Genomic DNA, 24303 nt, shown 5'->3' with positions numbered 1-24303 from the left:
GTTCAATGTGTATTATATTTAATGTTTCACCTCAATACATGTAACTGAGACTGTTCAATGTGTATTATATTTAATGTTTCACCTCAATACATGTAACTGAGATTGTTCAATGTGTATTATATTTAATGTTTCACTTCAATACATGTAACTGAGATTGTTCAATGTGTATTATATTTAATGTTTCACCTCAATACATGTAACTGAGATTGTTCAATGTGTATTATATTTAATGTTTCACCTCAATACATGTAACTGAGACTGTTCAATGTGTATTATATTTAATGTTTCACTTCAATACATGTAACTGAGACTGTTCAATGTGTATTATATTTAATGTTTCACCTCAATACATGTAACTGAGACTGTTCAATGTGTATTATATTTAATGTTTCACCTCAATACATGTAACTGAGACTGTTCAATGTGTATTATATTTAATGTTTCACCTCAATACATGTAACTGAGACTGTTCAATGTGTATTATATTTAATGTTTCACTTCAATACATGTAACTGAGATTGTTCAATGTGTATTATATTTAATGTTTCACTTCAATACATGTAACTGAGATTGTTCAATGTGTATTATATTTAATGTTTCACCTCAATACATGTAACTGAGACTGTTCAATGTGTATTATATTTAATGTTTCACCTCAATACATGTAACTGAGATTGTTCAATGTGTATTATATTTAATGTTTCACTTCAATACATGTAACTGAGATTGTTCAATGTGTATTATATTTAATGTTTCACCTCAATACATGTAACTGAGATTGTTCAATGTGTATTATATTTAATGTTTCACCTCAATACATGTAACTGAGATTGTTCAATGTGTATTATATTTAATGTTTCACTTCAATACATGTAACTGAGATTGTTCAATGTGTATTATATTTAATGTTTCACTTCAATACATGTAACTGAGATTGTTCAATGTGTATTATATTTAATGTTTCACTTCAATACATGTAACTGAGACTGTTCAATGTGTATTATATTTAATGTTTCACCTCAATACATGTAACTGAGACTGTTCAATGTGTATTATATTTAATGTTTCACCTCAATACATGTAACTGAGACTGTTCAATGTGTATTATATTTAATGTTTCACCTCAATACATGTAACTGAGACTGTTCAATGTGTATTATATTTAATGTTTCACTTCAATACATGTAACTGAGATTGTTCAATGTGTATTATATTTAATGTTTCACTTCAATACATGTAACTGAGATTGTTCAATGTGTATTATATTTAATGTTTCACTTCAATACATGTAACTGAGATTGTTCAATGTGTATTATATTTAATGTTTCACCTCAATACATGTAACTGAGACTGTTCAATGTGTATTATATTTAATGTTTCACCTCAATACATGTAACTGAGATTGTTCAATGTGTATTATATTTAATGTTTCACTTCAATACATGTAACTGAGATTGTTCAATGTGTATTATATTTAATGTTTCACCTCAATACATGTAACTGAGATTGTTCAATGTGTATTATATTTAATGTTTCACCTCAATACATGTAACTGAGATTGTTCAATGTGTATTATATTTAATGTTTCACTTCAATACATGTAACTGAGATTGTTCAATGTGTATTATATTTAATGTTTCACTTCAATACATGTAACTGAGACTGTTCAATGTGTATTATATTTAATGTTTCACTTCAATACATGTAACTGAGACTGTTCAATGTGTATTATATTTAATGTTTCACTTCAATACATGTAACAGACTGTTCAATGTGTATTATATTTAATGTTTCACTTCAATACATGTAACTGAGACTGTTCAATGTGTATTATATTTAATGTTTCACCTCAATACATGTAACTGAGACTGTTCAATGTGTATTATATTTAATGTTTCACCTCAATACATGTAACTGAGACTGTTCAATGTGTATTATATTTAATGTTTCACCTCAATACATGTAACTGAGACTGTTCAATGTGCATTATATTTAATGTTTCACCTCAATACATGTAACTGAGATTGTTCAATGTGTATTATATTTAATGTTTCACTTCAATACATGTAACTGAGATTGTTCAATGTGTATTATATTTAATGTTTCACCTCAATACATGTAACTGAGATTGTTCAATGTGTATTATATTTAATGTTTCACCTCAATACATGTAACTGAGATTGTTCAATGTGTATTATATTTAATGTTTCACTTCAATACATGTAACTGAGACTGTTCAATGTGTATTATATTTAATGTTTCACTTCAATACATGTAACTGAGACTGTTCAATGTGTATTATATTTAATGTTTCACTTCAATACATGTAACTGAGACTGTTCAATGTGTATTATATTTAATGTTTCACCTCAATACATGTAACTGAGACTGTTCAATGTGTATTATATTTAATGTTTCACCTCAATACATGTAACTGAGACTGTTCAATGTGTATTATATTTAATGTTTCACCTCAATACATGTAACTGAGACTGTTCAATGTGTATTATATTTAATGTTTCACTTCAATACATGTAACTGAGATTGTTCAATGTGTATTATATTTAATGTTTCACTTCAATACATGTAACTGAGATTGTTCAATGTGTATTATATTTAATGTTTCACCTCAATACATGTAACTGAGACTGTTCAATGTGTATTATATTTAATGTTTCACCTCAATACATGTAACTGAGACTGTTCAATGTGTATTATATTTAATGTTTCACTTCAATACATGTAACTGAGATTGTTCAATGTGTATTGCTAAAGTCTCGCCTATTCTCTAAATTTGTAGAAGATTCTCCAGTGTAAGAATCAACAAGATATGTTTTACGAAAGCATTAGCATATTTTCTAACATTGTTGCCAACTGAACTTCCTAGAACCGCACCCTAAAATTGTACAAATCGACATGCAGAGAGACATATTACTGGTTTGCTGCAATCAGTATACAATAAACTTAGGAAGCTATAACGGTGACAAACGTCTATTAATCGGGAAACCATACTTGACAAGGAACGTTTATAGATTTCAAACATCATAAACCATTTATCTTCAAAGAATTAACTTCGGATGTAAGCATTTCTACAAGGACATAAAGCATCTTCGTCGGTGAAACGTGTTTGCAAACGGCATGAGAGAATAGAGCTAGCTAGCTAGCTGGTTACCCCTTCGGAAACAATTCGCTCATCGTGAACTGGTGATAAAATATTCAGTTACAGACCAGATAGAAGACTGCATATTGTTTGTAAGTTTATAAAACTTTTGTAGATAAATCATAATTTGTAATAACTCCATGCGATGATCGTTATTATAAATTGCATTATTATTTATGTATTAAAATGTGTTAAGAAAATTGTGTTTATCAATATTGTTGGCAAATATCCTAAACATGATATCGACATTTACTTAAATTCTAAATTAAAATGTCAGGCTATTTGAAATTGTAATACGTAGCATAATGAATGGGAGACTCGTCCGAGATAAATTATAATACGTAACAACATATCTGAAGTATGCAAGATTTAAGGGATTTTCACGTGAAAATAATAGTAATGATAAACTGTAATAAAGTTTGACTCACAGTAAACAAATGTCTTCATTCACCAATGAAGTTTAATGAATAATAAGCAAATCATGTCTTTACTCACAGTGGGGGGGGGTTAATTAATAAATAAGTAGATGTCCTTATTCACCTTGATGACGTTTAATTGATACTGTGTAGATGACGTAAGATGGCGAAATAAATATGATGTCGTTTCACATCTTTAAAAGAAACGTTAAAAACAGTGAGATATAGAGCTCTAAACTCTAGTATAATTTAGTTCTGAGGTCACTATGGCTGATTTAAAATAAATGTAAACAAATAATTACACTACAACACTGGAGCAAAACTAATTAAACTGAAGTAACACTTTAGGGTTAAGTACGTGTTCTTTGAAAGGAGCAGTAAAACGTCAAGTAATTCTAATTAATTTAGATTCAGTTATATAAGCGGAAAGGAACAGGATAGAACCGATTCCATTCAGTAACAAACATTTGATATATTTTTTAATATAATAACCATACTGCATGTTCCACATACCATTTGAAAACTGTTGATCTAAGTTCTAATTGTCATTTGCTTTAAAGTTACCGACCATACCGATAACGTGGTAAAACCCAAACAGGTGGCAAAACACTTTACATCAGGGATGTCATGTAAACAGTCGATGACAAAGCACTGTTTTCTTATATGTATAACACACCAAATCATATGCAGGCATATGGTATGTATTACATATTTAAATGATGATACTTCTACTTTCAGTACCATGAATTTTTTACGACGCTCAACCTAAGAGGAACTGAATCATATAACAAAGCAGCACACGTACTATTTTCCTTCTTCACCCTCGATCGCACAGCAGTAATTAATTAATTTTGATTAATACATTCACGTTTTACTTTTTTTGCTTGATAAAAAACAAAGCTAGAAACATTTTGTAAAACAAAAAGAAAATGTTTTATCTTCTCTGAATTTGCAGGGATGAAATCAACTTATTCTGCAACAAACATTAAGCCTAACCAATATGATGAAAATCCACGTTATGCTTTAATTTTATTTTTCAGTTCATTCAAAAATAATTTTGCACGAACATTATAACACTTCCACTGGTTTGTTTAAGTAAACGTATAGTTCTGACAATGATAACGTTCCCGGGAAAGGTGCCCCTAAGTTTAAAATAAATATGTAGCATATTATCAGTAGACCTTAACTTAAGAGGTAGTTCGGAATGAACTAATAAAACTTACCATTACTGAAATGCAGCTTACAGATGTAGGTGACGTTGAATTATTGCTCTATCTAATAGTTCAAGTGTTTTTGGGTTTTTTTAATGTTTAGGATTATAGACGAATGGACTTCTTGAAGAAAATGCTTCAACACGACTGCTATCTACGCTAATCATCCCTAAGTCTGAAGTGGTAAATTTGGAGGATGGCAACTACCTGATGGTCACTTCAGGATTTCAGGGCATATGACTTGATGAAAATGTACTTAAAGTCAAAAGTTCTGCACTAAAAGAGACCTAAATAAATGTTAACATTCTCAGTTTCAAAATGTTCCAGGAAAGAGACCTAAATAAATGTTAACATTCTCAGTTTCAAAATGTTCCAGGGAATTTAGTTAGTTCCCTCCCACAGCCCTACATTCTTGCGTCAACGGGATGCGGTCCACGAATTCTCAGATAGGACACGATAACCACCAGGTAATTTTGTTCATAGCTTAACTCTTATAACACTAAAATGCACAGTGTGTGTGTGTCGCTTTCAAAAACTGATATTCCTATATAACTAAGATTCTAAACACAAAACGCCGAAACTATTCAAGTAATATACAAACAGCTTTTAGAAAACACAACTTGCATCTTATCTTGTTTCAGGAATAAATAAAGTTTCTTCCATGTTTTCGCTGAAGAAGTCAGAGCATGCCTTGGTTATTCAACAGTTTATAATTTCTGATGTATTTGTAGCCACCAGTTTACATCAGCTACACAGTTTATGTAACGTCGTTGAGATATCTCGTACAGCACTCTAACAGTGAGCACATGAAACAGGTGACTGACTGACTACACATACCTTGTACTCGTATATTTTAACTCGTCCTTCGTGTATTATATGTATTTAGACTGGTTTCGAAGAAAACTATTGTGTCGTATTAAAAATAGCTACACTAAACCTGACAAGGGTAAGAGAGTTCGAAGTTAACCAAGTTTATTTGTAAACACCCAAGGAAATGTATCGTTAGATTGCGTTTGTTTTTCCAAAGGAGAAGCGTATGAAAGGCTTCATTGTTAAAATAAATCAACTTAAAATTCCTGACCACAAAATACAATTTTTTGTTTTCACTATCACAATCTGCCATTCTCTTATTTACGAAGGCCCTGGCATGGCCAGGTGGGTTAAGGCGTTTCACTCGTAATCTGAAGGTCGCGGGTTCGAATCCCGGTCGAACAAAAATGCTCGCCCTTTCAGCCGTGCGGGCGTTATAATGTTACGGTCAATCCCACTATTCGTTGATAAAAGAGTAGCCCAAGAGGTGACGGTGGGTGGTGATGACTAGCTGCCTTCCGTCTGGTCTTACGCTGCTAAATTAGGGACGGCTAGCGCAAATAGCCCTCGTGTAACTTTGCGCGAAATTCAAAAACAAACTTATTTACGAAAAAAAAATTCCCCATACAAATATAAAACTGTACATCAATAGTATGACAATTCTAACCACAAACAACGCGTTTGTTTATTAATTTTTTTTTAGCTACAATTCACATTTCGGAATTTGAGCCCAAAATAACATCTGATGCCCCACACGATCACTCCATACATCTCCAGACCATTTAAGGAACTTAATGTTTCTAGGGATTTTTTGTTCTTTTTCGGTTTTACCCGCAAGGAAAAACAAATTATCAACCCCATGAGTAAAAGGCTTAAAATAATCACCCACAATAAAATGCATACATTTGAGATTTCACAAAAAAAAAAAAAAGCAATAAGCTGCACTGTTATCCAGACAGGGTTACGACAGTTTACTGGCCTGCTAAATGAGGTGAGGGAGGGGACCAAACTGTTTATACAGTGTACAGAATCTTTTCCTTACTTCCTGTAAACTTAAATATAAAAGTAGTGTATATACTCCAAGAAAGAGGGAGCCTCTAGAGACAAACAGCAGTTGGAGTTTACACAGTTTAGTTTGTTTTTTTTTATTTCTATACAACTTTCGTTGCCGACACACACACACACACACACACGAATGTAGCCCTCCTATTTTAGGGTCGTTTTTTTGTGTTATGTGATGTTGCTTGAGTGACAGCTAGATAGATAAGGGAAAATAAATGACACCTGCCGTTAGCATTTTTAACTAAAGCGCTTTACGGATGTTCATACATCTGTTAACTGGTAACAATGTTTGTATTTAGAGTCACTTAAAAATTAATCTTTAGCATAATCCAATACTACATTAGTTCAGCCAAATACATAATGATGCTGTCTAATCTTAGGGCAAGCAATTCATTTTTCGCTGTTTTGAATAAAATTATTTGTTTTAGAAATATTTTGCTTGTAAAGGACCTTGTTTGTTTGGAAGCAAGCACAAAGCTGCACAATGGGCTGTATGTGCTCAGTCCACCACTGGGGGCTTCACGGATCTGATTATTATGCTGGAAATATAGTGTACTACTTCTCAAGACGTTAAGACAACACTTCTGAGTGGGACGTTGAACTGTTTTAACCAAAATATTTGCACAACACAATTCATAGAACTGGTTAACACGTTACACAAGAGAAATGTCGAAGTTATGGAATATTTCAACTTGTGGGTGGCTTCAATACTTCTGAAGTCGTATCATTACAGAGGAAACAAAATCTATTTGGTTAAGTAACTGATGGAGATAACTTTCAGCCCTGTCATAAAAACCACATCGTGTTCCTAGCTCCTAGGTAAACTTCAAAGACTTTTTTGCATTTGAATGCTAAGTTACACATCTCTAAAAAGTGAATAAACTCGGAAAATTTGCATACTTAGCAGCACGTACACATTTCTCCAAGACAATCCAGAGAACTTTACACAACTGTCTCCACGTTCTCCAAGACAATCCAGAGAACTTCACACAACAGTCTCCACTATCTATACATTCTTCTAGACGATCCAGAGAACCTCACACAACACTGTCTATCTACACATTCTCCTGTATAATCTATAGTAGTTGTTTCAAGCTGTTGGCCTACAGAAACATCCAGTGGGAGGGGGAGTCTTGTCACACACTGAATTTTCGTGAACTTTTCGCCTGTTCCTAAAGCGTGTACAAGTTGTAAAGTTGTTGTTTATTTCATTCTTAGCTCTGCTACATGTAAAATATGCGAACTTCATAAATTTCACTTCAAGTCTTCTTAAAGACGCTAAATTTGGAAACAGAACTAAAATCTACATACTCCTAACGGTCTGGTCCCTTTGAGGGTTTTTTTCTTTTTAACAGAGATGTTACTATAACGTCGAGTGGATGGGAGTTCGGACCACTGATCCTTAAAACCTCAAGTCAGCATAGTATCTGTAGTTGGACAGCTGAGAAAACTTCGCACAGCATAAAACGAAGCACTCACATGTTAATCTTGTTCAAGACGGTCGACATATAGGACAGAGCTCATCTGATGTATTTGTTAAATGTGTTACAAACATACCAAAGATATGTACTTGTATCACTTCTTACACTAACAGATACAATCAATGTCCGAGGTCTGTTGACTTTTGATCAAAGTCCTCGAGACACACACACAAAATCTCAGTATTAATTAAAAGAATGAGGAGCCGCTCATTCATTAAATTACGGTTTAAACATTAAAAAGAGTTTTAAAGCATACGGAATTAATTAACATTTACGATAAAACCCAAACAGAAGAATCAGTTAAACGCATGCGTGAACTCATGTCAAAATTAAGTTTTTCTATGTTTAAAACTAACCTAGCATTGGTCAGACAAAGTTAAGAGAGAAAAATACGATTTAGTATTATTATTACTACATGACAAATTATATTTATCTGAACTCTAAGTTTTAGCCTCGTATCCCATCATTGACAAACACTTGAAGATATGCACTACACACAAACAATACTGTACAATCAGCTGTTCTGTTAGATCAAAGGTCAAGTGCAAGAGTGGAATGTTTGAGGATCATATAACACAAACCGGTTCATTAAAGTACCACGTACTTGCCGCCAAAGTTATCTAAAATCAACAAGCCACGAGCATGTAATATGCTCGTAACCGACGTAATGGGTTTACTCCACGAGAATGTCTAATCGTGATTCGATACAAGCAGTTTCTTGCATCACAAACTATTTTTCTCAAAATTTAAGCACAGCATTTCACGATAAGAAGTAAAAACATTCAACCAGGGAAATGTATATTTTACAGACCGTTCAATATCGCTATGTGTTATTTGATTAAATTACACCTGGCCAAGGTGCGCGATTGTTCGATTTAAGTTAAGCTCAAACTCAAAATGATTCTTTTTCTTGATTCATTGTTCATGAACATCTTGTATGTAAAAGCTTCTCGAATCAGATACTTCAGGTCTGTGTCTCATCTCTTAAGGGTAAGTGATCGCGAAAAGCAATATAGCAGACAATTTGTTGTTAGTTATGGTTCATAACTGTTTAAATTTTCGAAAACCCTAAAAAAATAGAATTAATCATTGTTTCATTAATTATAACTCAATACACACAAAACAAATGTTTCAAATACAAAAAAACGAGAAATGAAATTTGTGTTTTTTATAGCAAAGCCACATCGGGCTATCTGCTGTGCCAACCGAGAGGAATCGAACCCCTTATTGTAGCGTTGTAAAACCAAAGACTTACCGCCGTTCCAGCGAGGGACAAATGGAATGCTAATCGAGACAGCACCAAATGCCATGGAATACAAACTCTTATTCCGTTTTCACGAAACACTAAACCTTTACTAAGTGAATCCAGTTCTTCTGTGAACCATATCGGCCTTTAGTTTTGATGCTCTTATAGACGTAAAAAATAATGAAACACGATTTTACAAAGTTAATTACATTTATAGAATATTAAGTTTCACGAGTCGTTCAAATTGCTTATAATAATAATAATGATTTCTACCCTTTCACTATTTGTGAATTAGTAACTGCCAATTATCCTAGTTACTTTCATAAGAAATATATTCCCCGTTAAAAGTAATAACTCAATCCAAAAGGATACGTCATACGTAAAAATAAAAGCTTTATCGCAGGCTACTAACAGCTTCTTCACGTCCAAACATGTTGGCTTCCCCAGTGTGACGTAGATTTATTTATACGGTTACGCAGGAACCAAGAAACATTTTAGATTTAAATAAAATACAAAATTCAGCTGAAGACATTGGTATCAATTTCACTGTGAATCAATTAATTTCATTTATATTCCATAGATGGAGCGAGCTATCAATATTTGCTGCACGTTTTTACTTCAGCCATTTAAAAGTTTTGTTTTCGTGTAGTACATAAAGTTATCGTCCAAATCTTTTTTATTCTCATGTATTCAACGTAAGGTAACACTTATTTTTCAGAGTTTTAAAGCCACAAAACTACTTTTAAGAACACGCAGCTGTACAAGTTTTAACGGAGATACGTGAATATACACTACGATTTTTGCCTCCTTTCAACGTTCATTGTTTTCACATTCTAAATATTTTTATATAATAATGGATTTAAAAACGCTTAACGTTGCACATTGCAAAGGTTTTGAAGTTATCTACGTCACCACCTTCTCACATTAATACTGTTCACAAAAATAAACACCAGTAGTAATAACGTAATATGAAATTGTAGTTAATGGGTTTATTTCCATACGAACACAAATGAAAATATTACACACAATTTAAGTATGAATCAATGGATACAATTTTCTGTCTCCTAAGTTTTTTACTTACGACAACACACACTATAATCATTTTTAACACTCATAATTTGATTTTAGCTGCCTGGTCAGATGTATTTCTAGCGTTTCAAACTTAATTTTTTTTTTTTTTTTTTACCTTTAGTGGAAACTCATGGAATGTTAATCACATATTCTGTTATAATAACACTCAGTTTTTGTTTGTCCTGAAATTGCGCGCGCACTTGAAGTGCGCACGTAAATATACTTTAGTAGACATTTTGTGCAAGACAATGTTTATAAAAGTTTTTTAAAGGATAAAGCATTAGGTCATAGAAAACATTACAAGTTTATTTACTGATAGTGATAAGTAGGGTAAAGTTTAGCTCTGATTACACTAAAGCAAAAACCAAACAGTTAATTTATCTTTTAATGGAATATATGTCAACCTTATTAAAGGCTTCACAATGTTAGGCTCAAGACAAATGAACTTGCAGATTTCGGTGTCTGATTAAAATTATTTGATATTCTAGAAATCCTGTATTTAAAGAAGTACTGTTACAATAAAAATATTAATTCGATCGCAAATGGTTTGTAAGTCTCTGCTGGTTTAAAATAAAATGAAAGACTTGCAGTTATTTTTAGCTTCCATTAAACTTCCGTATATGGGCTCTTGTAGTTTGGTTTTCGAAACTCATTTCTACAGACTATTTTCTTGTTAGCATTCAATCTATGAAATATTTCTGATATTAATACTATAAATAAACGACCTTATGACACTAAAATGTTTCTATTTAAAGACTCAACGTTTCGTTTTACAATTTCTTTAGGAGCTTTCACTAAAACACAAGCTGAAACTGACAATACAAAGCTTCAAAAATTATATTTACTAAAACGACACTTCAGTATCACAAGGTCGTTTATTTTTAGTATTAATATGCTTCCTATATACTAATAGTTATTACAAAAATTAAATAATATATTCCCAATATTCTTTATATTTAAAACCGAAATTCTTACCTTTATGGAGTCCATCTTTTCTCTCTCTACTTCGAACTTTGACCCTTCATCTCGTGATTCTGGCAAGCCATCAGCAAAGTGAACTGTCTCTAAATATTCTCCATTTTTCTCGGACCGACAGCCGCCATCACATTTTTTGGTGTTTATGTAATGACAGAAACCATCGAGATGTTTTTCAATGTTCTTTTTGAAGACGATGGAACTTCCATTCAAGTTGTGTTCCACAACGTTTTCACTTTTAATACAACTTGACGAAGGCTCTGAATGGCCATCACGTTCTTCACCACCGCTGCTCTCCTTACAGTTTTCACTACTACTCTCGTCAAACGTGACGTTAGTCTGGAAATACTGAGAACTCTCGTCTTTTACAAAGTAACCATAGTTTTTATCTTCTTCCTTCGACTCCTTTGAGTTGTATTCCACTGGACAGTCGATACCCTGACAACCTTCTACATCTGGTATTGGGGAATCTCTGAAGTCTTCTACAGAATCCTTCTGGATTTCATCGAAAACAAATTGCTGACTCTTGAGTTGCCAAACATCAGATTCTTTGGGCTCCTTGTGATCTTTACTTACCGATTCCCAGTAATCACCGTAATTTGTTACCACAATTGTGCAGTCTCTTCCTATCACATTAATTTTTTCTGCTTCCTGTGGATGAACTTGGCGGGTGTCCCGGACAGCCCTTGGAGGACGTGTCGTTTCTCTAGGGATGTTCGAAAAATCACGACTGCCATCTAATGCTGACTTATTTTTGTTACGTCTTCCGTTTCTGTAATACAAGATTAAATGACAACGCTGTATTATAGTTCCATTAAATAAGAACACCAATGAACAAAACGATAAACTACAAAGCAGTACTCGGTTAGTATCATGTTTGGTATTAGAAGTGAATTTAAAATCATGAACATCCATGAATTTGTTGGGTTCTTTACTGTTGCAGAGCTGCTCTGTTTTCCTATTACTTTTCACTTTACTCTTGCCATTACAAGATTTAAAACTAGCACATAAAGCTTAAAGTTCCAATAACTTACTTATCAGTTCTGTGTGCGCTTCTGAAAGAGAAATTCTGCTTGGAAAGGAATAGTTCTGGCTAACGTTTCGGCACTTTTCTGACTACTTTCAAAAGGCCAGAGATGCCGAAACGCCATCTAATCTATTTAATCTACTTCTTTCAGCAGTAAACATAAATTAACAGGTATCTTTGACGGTTATTAAATTACTCATCATTGGACTGTTTTTCAGTTTTCCAACGATGGTAGCAGAGGGTATCAAAACCTGAAGTGTTGTCGCTATGGTTTGTGTTAGTAACTCAGAATTGTTTCGCTAAACCGACTTTCCACCAAGGTGTTGGTACCAGAATAAATTTATATATGTATTGATGTGCAGATTTATGTTTCATTTTTAAAAGTGTATACACTAGCATAAGAAACAACCGATACATTATTTATATAACTATTGGGAGACACACTGAAAAATTATCTACTGAACTTCAGAAGACACATACCAATAATAGCTTTTTATTCAACTCAAAATACTAAACATCACTGTTATCGTTTCTTTCCCACCACATGGAGAGTTCCACTTTAGGAGACGTTTCTCTAGGCGTGAGGTCCGCATGTAAACTTATGCATTACAATCTACTGATGGGCTGATGTATTTACAAGCTATAGTTTCAGAAAACGTTGGTTTTCATAATAAACTGCTAGAAATTAAGTATTGTACATTTCTTGAAATAAGTCGAATCTTCATTGTAATTTGATAGCTATACAAATAAACGCTTCCTGGTGACTAACAACATCCATTCAACGTGTTTACCTCGTGAAAATTCAAAAAATAACTTGAGGAGTCAAAACTTGGGGTATTCTATCTTGAATTTAGTTGTTGTTGCACCATCTAGCGACCTGTGTACGTGTCTGCACGTATATAACGCCCCTTCCCAAACACGCACAAACTTTATATTATGAAATAATTCAAACATGAAGAAAAATATTCAACACTTGCCAAATTTTACATCCCATATTAAAACAAAACTAATTAGCAAGTTTGTTCGTGCTCAAAATTAGCCACTGCCTAGTACTCCCCCCCAAAAATAAGTTTACTTTTTACCCATAACTGTCACGAAGACGGCCACGATTTCTACATGTATCCGTACAAGAAGTCTTAAAAACTGGTTTAAGTTACAACTCTCAAGAATAACAACAGGTTTATATCCTGATAGATACTGTTGAATTCTCGAAAATGTTGTTTTTATACATTGGAGTATGTTTCCCGTCTCTACTTTTCATAATGTTTGATTTTTCCGATTGAACTGGCTCCAAGTAGTACACAAGTTCTCGCGTGTTTTCAGTTAAACCAAATTATTTCATAAAAAATAGGATAAATGAAATTTTAATGGCTAGTAAGAATGGTTAGTTTTAAAATTTATCCAACTGGTACTACTGTAATTGTTTGTGAACTTTTTTATTGTACTATTTACTGTTTTAAATACTTTTTACAGCAATTTTCCAAATAACCAAGATCTCAACATTCTAGATAATTTTATTTTTTCTTACTTGTTCAGGTTTTATATGTCCATGAAATGGATACAACGTCTGTAAACTTTCAGCATAGCCATATTACTGATAGCTATAATTTTGAATTAATATCAGTCATACATATTTATAAAATGTAGCCCTTACTTTGGTCTACATAAGAGTATAAAGTAAGGATATAACTTTATAAAGTTTTAATTGTGGGTTTTTGTAACAGGATCCTTACTTCAACTTCGAATTCATATTGTTGCTTGTTTAGTTTTTTTTTCATACCCGGATAAAGTTATACTTTACCTTTAGAAACTATGGCATGTCTAGTCATCGGTATGTAGCGCCATCTGTTAGGCTAAATTGGGATAAAAAAGATATTTAAGTAGTGCATGATATCATTGGTAAGTTAATATTAATATATCATGAGCCACAAGAGACCATGTGGTCGTTCAAAGCTGTCCCAGCACACCTACTTTTGAAGACAAGTAAAACCATAATCCTTCCATTTGTTGTTCAGCAAGTTGTCTATTAAACTCTTGTAAAGTGCCAACGGAAACTCTCTCCATGAGCCCAATAAAATAAGAATGTCTTAACTGGAGCCAAACCTGTCTTTTTCCAAATCTTAAAATTGTGGTCTCTTGTCTTCCAAACACGACAATTCGGATAATCCTTTAAACTTTAACAGATCAACTCATCTCCTCTAGAAAAAAGAAGATTTTTATTTCCCAAGAAATAACCCTTATTTTAAATTCCTGCTCTAACTGCCCTTCTCTGAGCCCTTTAGAAAACCGTCGACATATTTTCTTAGACAAGAAGAGACCAAAACTGTAGACAATATTCGAAATAAGAACTAATGACTGGTATAAGAGTCCTCTTCCTTTGTGATTAATACGTCTATAAATGAACACGTAATTTATTTTACTACTTTACTAACATCAGAGCAGCGCCTCAAAAATTCGAGTGACTTGTCAACCAATATGCCACGATTATTTTTTTCAGTCGCACTGTTTAATGGGTTTCCATATATATTAAACTATAACTCAAACACATAATCTTCCCCTAATTACTATTAAAAACGATTTGCCAGATATTTGTCCAGCTAGCTAATTTATTCCAGGTCATTCTCAATACACCTAGAAATACCCAATAGTTTAATGCCGTCTTTCAACTTAAGTTACCGATTCTGTTCGTTCGTTGCTTTTGAATTACGTGCAAAGCTACTTGAGAGCTATGTGCACTAACCGTCCTTAATTTTTAAAGCAGGAAACAATAGGGAAAGCAACTGGTTAACAGCGCCCTCTGCCAGCTCTTCTTAGACAGAATAATGAACATTGACCGTAATTCTTACAATGCACACGTGCCCTCAGTGTGGAGAGAGATTTTTGTTTTCGGTAAAGACGCATGAACTATGGAACCTGAAGTTCACAGTGCGGGAAACTAAGTTACTAATAACACCCCCTATCTGTAACATTATTTAAAATAATAATTAAAGACACAACCACAGACCCTTAACTCACTATGTATTTTAACAATAAAAGGAACAGGCAAAGGGGTAAAAAACAAACAAACTTGAAACATATTCAGTCCAATGCAGTATTTCGGGATGGTTCGGAAGCAGGACAGACTTTCCCAGAAAAGTTTTGAAAAATAGAAACTTTCTGATGCATTCGTACATCCTTTATATTTTGATTTTTATGCATTTGACAGTCCGTTAAAAAAATTCTATTGGTCATTCGAAAAAGTTCTGTGCCCTTCTCAGCACTTCCTTATTTCAATATTGCAGAGCTACCTCGACAAACAGTCTACAGGTTCGTACATACAGCATTCTATGTTCAAGTCAATTGTTGTTTTTCAACCTGGCGGTTAGGACACTCGACTTCCAAATATAACTGTCGCGGGTTCGAACCTCCTTCGCCGAACATGCTTCTCCTTTTAGCCGTGGAGGTTTTATAACGTTACGGTTAATCCCACTATTCTCTGGCAAAGAGGTAGTCCAAGAGTTAGCGGTAGGTGGTGTTGAATAGCTGTCTTCCCTCTAGTCTATCTCAACTAAATTAGTAACGGCTAGTACAGGAAGTCCTCGAGTAGTTTTGCACGAAATTCAAAACCAAACAAATCAATCTTTTTAATGGATGCAGGCTTTGATTTCACCGATTTAGGTTTATTTCCAACAGCAAACAATGTCTGGTCCTAATTAAATATGCTTTTAACGACAAATATCAACTTCTGTAACCCTCGCTTTATTATGCCACTATAACCATTGTTATTTTTAAGTTCATTTTTTATTTCCTTTTTAAATTAAACTGACGTGTATTTTTTCCGGAAAAAAAAATATGACATTTAATAAGACCCGGAAAATGCATTTTTGTTGAGACATTTTATCGAGGCAAGTAGCTAGCAATTCAATATACGCTAATAGTTTATCAAATTACTACTGGTTATAACACTGTGTTCATGTAACTTGTAAAGTATCCGAGAGACAGGTTAGATCATTAATTCGCTTTACAAACCTGAAAATTACGATCGATATATATTAATTATTTGTTTGCCTCTTGTCTAACACAAACCTAAACAAGGGGTTGTCTGTGCTATGCCCACCATGGGTATCGAAACCCGATATTTAGCGTTAAAACTTTCAGATTCACTGCTGAACCACTGTGAGGATTCAATTACGCCACGCATTAAATGCGAATTTCTGAGTACAAAGAACAACAAATATTTTCTGCACACGCAGATACGTGTTCATTTTCGAAAATCATATGGTTTTAGGGATTTTTATCAATAATAATAAACGAAAGTCTGTTTTTAACTTTATTAAATGTAAGTATACTATTCTTTCGGTTAAGATAAATACCAATTTATTCCTTTAGTAAAGAACTCTTAAAACCACAAAATATTCATAGTAAGTGACAATACTTGCTATTCTCACTGTATTACTGCACGTGAAGACACTGTCCAGTAAGATATACTGTTCATATTCTTAAAATAGTAATTCAGTTTTGGCTTTGAGTTAAACACGTAAAAAGTGAGGAAGAGCAATAATGATTATAAGTTAAAATTAATATTAACCACTAAGAGAATTAGGAAATGGTGAGTGGAGTTTGTTCATAACATTAAGGTTAATCGTTGGTTTTGAAATAAACGCTAAACATAGAGCCTCACAGAAGGTTGGAACCGGGTTCAGGATCTTGTAGCTAGCTCCCTCTGTCCTCCACTGTAATATACGACCAGGAAAGTCAGGTTTTCGAAAGCAACATTACGATTATATATAGAAAAAGAAGAATCACAAATCAGAAACTAATATACATGTATATTAGTTTGAGTTGTTTAAACCAGCATTTCCCAAACTACTGGGCACGCCCCAAGGGAGCACAAATATCTCTTGTAGGGGAGCGATTAGGGTAGTCAATAATGCAATAATACAAAATTAAGCGTCTTAATATTTCATTATTAATGAAAACTAGTAATTACTATCACACACACACAGCATTTTTAACGTGTATCCGTCACTTAACTCACTCTAACTCGCTAAGATTTTATTTATTTAAATAAAAGTGATAAAGGCACATATTAAAACTATTTATTAAAGGGGAGATATGAATGATAAAGGACTGGAAAACCGGTTTAAACTAATTTACTGTCATCAAGTTTGTCTCAAAGACGAAGAAACAAAGTTATCTGTGATGACTGGTTTTGATTTTCTGACCCAAACTATTTCAAGTGCTTGTCTGTAGTTTTACCAGACAATATTTTTGAATCTGTCAAATTTTTCTTGTAACTTAGTTTCTAACAGAAATAGCGTTTTAAACCAGTTATTGACACCAGTGACAACCAACCTGACCTTGCCTTGAAGTCGTTGAATTTCCTCAAGGTTTATTTGTCCTGTTTGTATAAATATTACTTGTAGCATTAGTCTTAAAGGCTTGTATACATGTTTCGATGAATAGGCGTAAAATATACATATATAATTACTGAACATACAAGAGTATTACTTTTTACACACACTAGCTCTTTTGTCTTGTTTTTTGAATGCTAATAGTAATAGAACATTCCCTTGACCTAGCAGTAATATCTACGGAACTTAAGCATTACCATCAGATGGAAAGTTTAGTCCAATATTAAGAATCAATGCTGACAAACAATACAAGTAAAACATTTAACTTAACAACAACATATATTATTTTTCACTTCATAAAATTAATTTGAACTCTCCTAACCCTGTGGCCTTTAACTTACGTTTAAGGCTTAATTAATTAACTCCAATTAACTGGAATTATAAACTCTTAGTGCTATCTAAGTTATATTATTACGTCTAAACAACAAATATATTTCAGATATAGTGCCCTTTTGAAATTAAAATTCCAAATATACAAACGTAAAGTTTAACGAACGGTTCACGGCAAAGTCGTGCAGAACAATGACTTTACCTGACAGGAATATTTGACCAAGATAAACCAGACACGTTGTCGTTGTTATTGTCGATTCCCTCACGAAAATATATTGAGGTTACGGGCATTTTAAAATTAAGATAACTGTATTACTTCCATTTATTCAACGTTCTTAAAAACTCATTTAGTTACATCAATACTTTTAACCAGCACCGGACAACGATAAACCACACTCGTAAACCGAGGACAGCGTCTTTCATTGTACTAAACGGACCAGTTAAAACTTACAAGACTGGTGGGAAAGATAGCATTCTTCTTGAGGGTGCTGCCATCTAGTATTAATCAACATACATTTAAAATAAAATTTAAAAATGCAGCAGTTTAGGATTAGCGATATAAACATATTGAAAAAAAAAAAAAGCGTTCTCAAAACAGACGCATTTCGTTAAAAGTATTCCGGTTTATTCACTTCTAATGTTAAAAGTTGCGACTGCAAATCGTATCGATATAGTTGTTATCCTTCGTGATGACGACAACCCCACTTAAAGTAAAAATGTATCTCAAGACGGCTGGTATGGGTATTAACACTTTTATTAAAATAAAGAAGTGCCGAGTTGCTACCCTTGACCAATATCATTGTTCTATACCAGCGAGTGAAGGTAAACATGGTGTAATGGTGTACTAATAACTACAGGTAGCATAATACAGCAGACTCTAGAAAATGTTCCACTGTATCTAGGTGGTGTCTATCATGTAAAGACCACGTTTTTTTTTTTTTTGTTTCTCGCTCTCTACGTATGGCCTACAAACCATCCATTACATAAAAATATCACTGTGCCAATGTTTTTAGTAAGACTTTTGTAAACTTAGCAATAACAAAGATAAAAAAATTATTTAAAAAAAATAAAATAAACGTGAGCTTTTCGCTATAAGTGCCTGTCACAAATTGTTGAACAACGCATAATTTGATTCTTGCAAAATTCAAGAGATCGAGCCACACAAGAGTATTTTAAAATTTATATCAATACACGATTTAAAAAACAAAAACTATAAACTCAAATAATCGTAACTAAAAAATGAATCAACGTTTGCATTATTATTGTCACATAAAAATAGCTTAAAATTACATATTTAATTTTACATCTTCAACAACTTTTTAACTGTATAATAACTTATTTCCAAACTTGTTTGTGATACAGTACACATCAACGCCCTATCAAGTATGCTTAACATTTCTGCATTTTAAATACAAACTATTAACTATGTTTGTCATGCGTTTTAAAATTGCATATGCATGACAAGATAGGATTACAGACACATGATTTAGATGATAGTAAACCTAGATATCCAGCACGAAAAAAACGAGGTAATGCACACGCATAAGCTGACTTATCATTTAATGATGGCTAAGACACAAACTCTTAAGGGAGTTAAGAGAACTTTGAGAGTGGAAAATAGAGACAGGTTTTACAACTTTCCAAGCACAAAGCAGCACGTTTGTCGCAATCAAAATGGTTGTCTGAATCTCAGATACATAAATTTACCTTACACAACTGAGAAGGAATTTAAATAAGAATGTGATAAAGTCTTAAAAGTGGGCAAGTTTCTTTCTCGTTAAGAAACAACCTGGAATTAATAAAGCTCTAGATGCGACCTGAAAACTGGGCAAGTTTCTTTCTCGTTAAGAAACAACCTGGAATTAATAAAGCTCTAGATGGGACCTGAAAACTGGGCAAGTTTCATTCTCGTTAAGAAACAACCTGGAATTAATAAAGCTCTAGATGGGACCTGAAAACAGGGCAAGTTTCATTCTCGTTAAGAAACAACCTGGAATTAATAATGCTCTAAATGGGACCTGAAAACAGGGCAAGTTTCATTCTCGTTAAGAAACAACCTGGAATTAAGAAAGCTCTAGATGGGACCTGAAAACAGGGCAAGTTTCATTCTCGTTAAGAAACAACCTGGAATTAATGAAGCTCTAGATGCGACCTGAAAACTGGGCAAGTTTCATTCTCGTTAAGAAACAACCTGGAATTAATGAAGCTCTAGATGCGACCTGAAAACTGGGCAAGTTTCATTGTCATTAAGAAACAACCTGGAATTAATGAAGCTCTAGATGCGACCTCGCTAGAGTGTTAATTTCTTTTACGTTCTACAGGTAAATGTCGAACCATAATTAATAGAGGGTTCTAGCCTCAAAGATAATTTAAAATATAATTAACATAACAATGTGAATGTAATCAATTTCTATTAGTATGTATCTTTACCATTCTAGTGACAACAGCCACACTTAAGGTCTAACACGTGCTGTTTTCACAATTCTTATTGACGATCCACAAATAAGCGCTTTTATCTTAATCTGGCGGCCCAAAAGTAATTACCTCAGTAGAAACATACAAACGTAATAAATAAATCTAAAGATTTCAGATTCTTTCTCGGACGTTGATTTTCTTTACCTTTTCTTGGAAGTAAATATTTCTCAAGTATTTTAGTCGGAAGTATAAACTCGTTTGGAGACACTTCAGTTTTGTTTTTATTCAACTACTAGTAAAACCAACAATATAAAACACAGACAGAGCTGTGAAAAATACCTCTGAAGAAGAATTTTGACCAAGGAGACAGAACTTCCAAATCTATTCATTTTCGGTAATGAGTCAAATACTTTGGTCAGTAATTCATACTTAAAATAAATAATTAAATCCAACAGCTCATCTTTAACGGCGAACTTTGTTTTTTCTTTTTTTTGTTGTTGTTTCATCTAGGATTATATCAAAGGAGATTGCTATACAATATTAACACAATGGTAAAAAGACCCGGCATGGCCATGTAGTTAAGGCACTCGACTCGTAATCCGAGGGTAGCGCGTTCGAATCTCTGTCACAACAAACACGTTCGCCCTTTCAGCCTTGAGGGCGTTATAATGTGACGGTCAATCCCACTGTTCGTTGGTAATATAGACAAGCCCAAGAGTTGGCGATGGGTGGTGATGACTAGCTACCTTCCATCTAGTCTTACACTGCTACATTAGGGACGGCTAGCGCAGATAGCCTTCGTGTAGCTTTGCGCGAAATTCAAAACAAACCAATGGTGAAAAACAAAAATCCAAACACACGTTAAGCCTTAGCTATGGTTGCTGTCATTAAGCGTCAAAACTACTATTAGAAAGGGAGTTCATCTACTTCTCACAAAACTATTAAAGGGCTATTTCTGATAGCCGTCCCTAATTTTGAAGTGCGAGATTAGGGAGAAGGTAGTCAGTCAATACCACCCACCGCCATCTATCGAGCAACTGTTTTACCAACGAATAATAGGATTAATTATACTCTATAACGATCTCAAAGCTGAAAAGGCAAACATGTTCTGTGATGGTAATCGAACTCGCGAACCATGGATTGCGAGACTAGTGCCCTAGAAAAAAGTTAAATCACCACTAGGAAGTTAGTTGTCTGGCAATAATAGCAAACAACAAAAGCTCTGATACTCCAGTGTTTGTGTACGTGCGCGTGTCCTCGGTCAAAACTTCATGAAAAATAATTCTTAATAATAAAAACACGTAAATTTCATAATAAAATTATTACAGGCGAACCAATCTTATTAAACAGTATGTCTTTACTGTATATTTTTTATTAGTTTTTTCATCTAAAATTGAGTATCCTCATGGAAAAACAATAAAGCATTTATTTATAAGTCACAGCTTTTACAGTTAAGAATATTTTTAAAACATATGTACTTGAGAAAGATCGAAACGTTGTAAAAGTTTTAACAGTGAATGATATTCTGGAATTCGAAGCAACATCGAAACGTTGCACATGTTTTAAAACATTGTTTTTTAATAGTAAAAGCTGCAACTTGTAATCAAATGATACTATCAATAAGTAAAGCTTATTTTACACCACATAAAAAAAGAAAAAACTATGAATTGTTTGTTGGCTCAGGAATACAGTTTATTTATGTTGTTAAAAAGGGATTTTTACATTTCGGATTTCTTTATACTTTTTAATGTGACTTTTTTCAGCGAATATAAGTAAGTCTATGAAAAAACAAACAAAAAAAACTGAGAAACCCAAGAAGCTGAAAATGAAGTAAAAAGAAAATTAAACATACTGTCGTAAGAGATAATCTGTTACATTTTACTTGGTTTCCAAATCAGGGCCTCTTTACTGATACTACGTGAAATATGGTTGGATACCGTCCATACACTCAAGACACTTGGGTAGGAAGGGGGCTTTATACATTATAGGAATGTCGGCACAAGTGCCAAGTCTGCTTTTGCCTTTTACTTTAGCCCAAATTAGCTACCGATGCATGGGCTACGCAATTTATATTGTTCAATAGTTTCTCTGTTTAACCGATAGATGTCCGTCATAATGCACCTGCCTGACACGACACCCAATTTGTAACAGAACAAAGCAAGCTTGTTGCGATTCGATTATATCTCGATCTCTAAATTATGTAATTGCAAGGAGAAAAATACCTACATAATTAATTTAAAAAAACAACAACGAATGAAAACACATGAAATCTAAGCGTCTTCATAATGTATCATACCTAATCATATAGAGTTTATACGGTTTCTTTCCCGAAACTGGAGTAATTTCTAGTTTCCTTTACCCTAAAAGTATAATGTTTGTTGTACGCTTACCTAATGTTTACACATATATGCCTCTATTTCTCGGAAAGTTTAACCGTTACAACACCACAGCAGTTATCTAAGTTCCAGTCCTCATTCCTAACATACGATGCTAATTGTTTTTGGTTTAGTTGCGCGTGATATTAAAACCAAACAATCAAGACAAGGGATTGCTGTTATATAGTGGTCTATTTAATTGTTAAAACTAACGTAACTTTCATGTATTAGATATACAGATAAATATTTAAACTTCATAAAATAGTAGATCTTCCAATAAGTTTGTTCATTTATTATCATGAGGCTTGTTTTTCTACATAAAATTATTTATTTACATCCGTAGCAACCTAACAAAGAACAATATGTTGTACATATATTTACGATTCTTAATTTCATCTAGAACTTTATAAAATAAAAGTAGCTACTGAAGTTTTTAACACACAGATGTAAAATCCATGATCCTCACTTAACGCTATCGCAAAAGAAAAGACATCATAAATAAAACTGGTCTGACAAGTACAGAGTGACCTCTGGTGGGGAGGGAAAAGAGCAATACAAGTTTCTTTAACTTTACACAAAGAAATTTTTGTGTTCTGAATCATCTCAACTGCAAGTATGTGGAGAACAACAGCACCGAAAAAAAAACCAACAAAAACGACTGCGTGATTTGCTTGGTAACATCTATGCGGTATGATAAAAGCAAGATTATCCATCTAGAACCATGGTTCTATTCATTATGAAGTGTAGTTGACCATGCACCACACAGTAGTTGCTAGGCATCCATGACACAGCGGCGATTGTAGTTATAATCTTGCCGCTCACACCTGCTCGTCCAGTCACGGAATACACCGCAAGTCTTCTATCACTGACAAAAAACTAACTCGCTTCTTCACCTGTCCCACTTTGATTTTCATGGTTCGCCATACAGCTTTAGAAGAGCTTGCTTATAATACTCTGCCACTGTGATATTCTATCACATTTATCTTTCTTTTAGTTCTTTTGTACACACGACTTAACCACATCTTAAAAGAAACAACCTAAGGTCACTAAGCTATGAAATTATGTCTGCAAAAGAAGTTGACCAATTTGTTCGACATTTCATGACGCGAAATATATAACAATACTACCCGGATGTAACGATAACGTGAAAGTTGCTATAGAAACATACTAAACAGAGAGCTAGTGCTTACTGTTGAGTACATTGCAAACATGTTTGTAAGCTCTTCGACTCCGACGTGTATAGATAAAGGTATCTACCACAGTCAAGGTCGTTTTCATACACACAAAACAAAAATATGCGTTTTAATATTTCATTACGCATCTCAAACTTT

At 33.5% G+C, this 24303-nt stretch overlaps 1 protein-coding gene across 7 annotated transcripts in view; it reads right to left on the bottom strand.

Annotated features, from left to right (window-relative positions):
* Positions 1 to 24303, bottom strand: part of LOC143256004 (uncharacterized) — a 148785-nt gene that overhangs the window by 67982 nt on the left and 56500 nt on the right. For 5 of the 7 annotated variants that reach the window (XM_076512533.1, XM_076512531.1, XM_076512532.1 and 2 more), the window contains one exon: positions 11433 to 12204. In XM_076512533.1, coding sequence (XP_076368648.1) covers positions 11433 to 12204 — 772 coding nt within the window. Of the gene's footprint in view, positions 1 to 11432; positions 12205 to 18384; positions 18606 to 24303 lie in introns of those variants that run through there. The other 2 variants (XM_076512535.1, XM_076512528.1) reach the window with 2 other exon arrangements.

Source organism: Tachypleus tridentatus, chromosome 7 (genome assembly GCF_004210375.1).
Source record: "Tachypleus tridentatus isolate NWPU-2018 chromosome 7, ASM421037v1, whole genome shotgun sequence".
NCBI classification, from domain to species: domain Eukaryota; kingdom Metazoa; phylum Arthropoda; class Merostomata; order Xiphosura; family Limulidae; genus Tachypleus; species Tachypleus tridentatus.
This window is presented reverse-complemented; position numbering and strand designations above follow the sequence as displayed.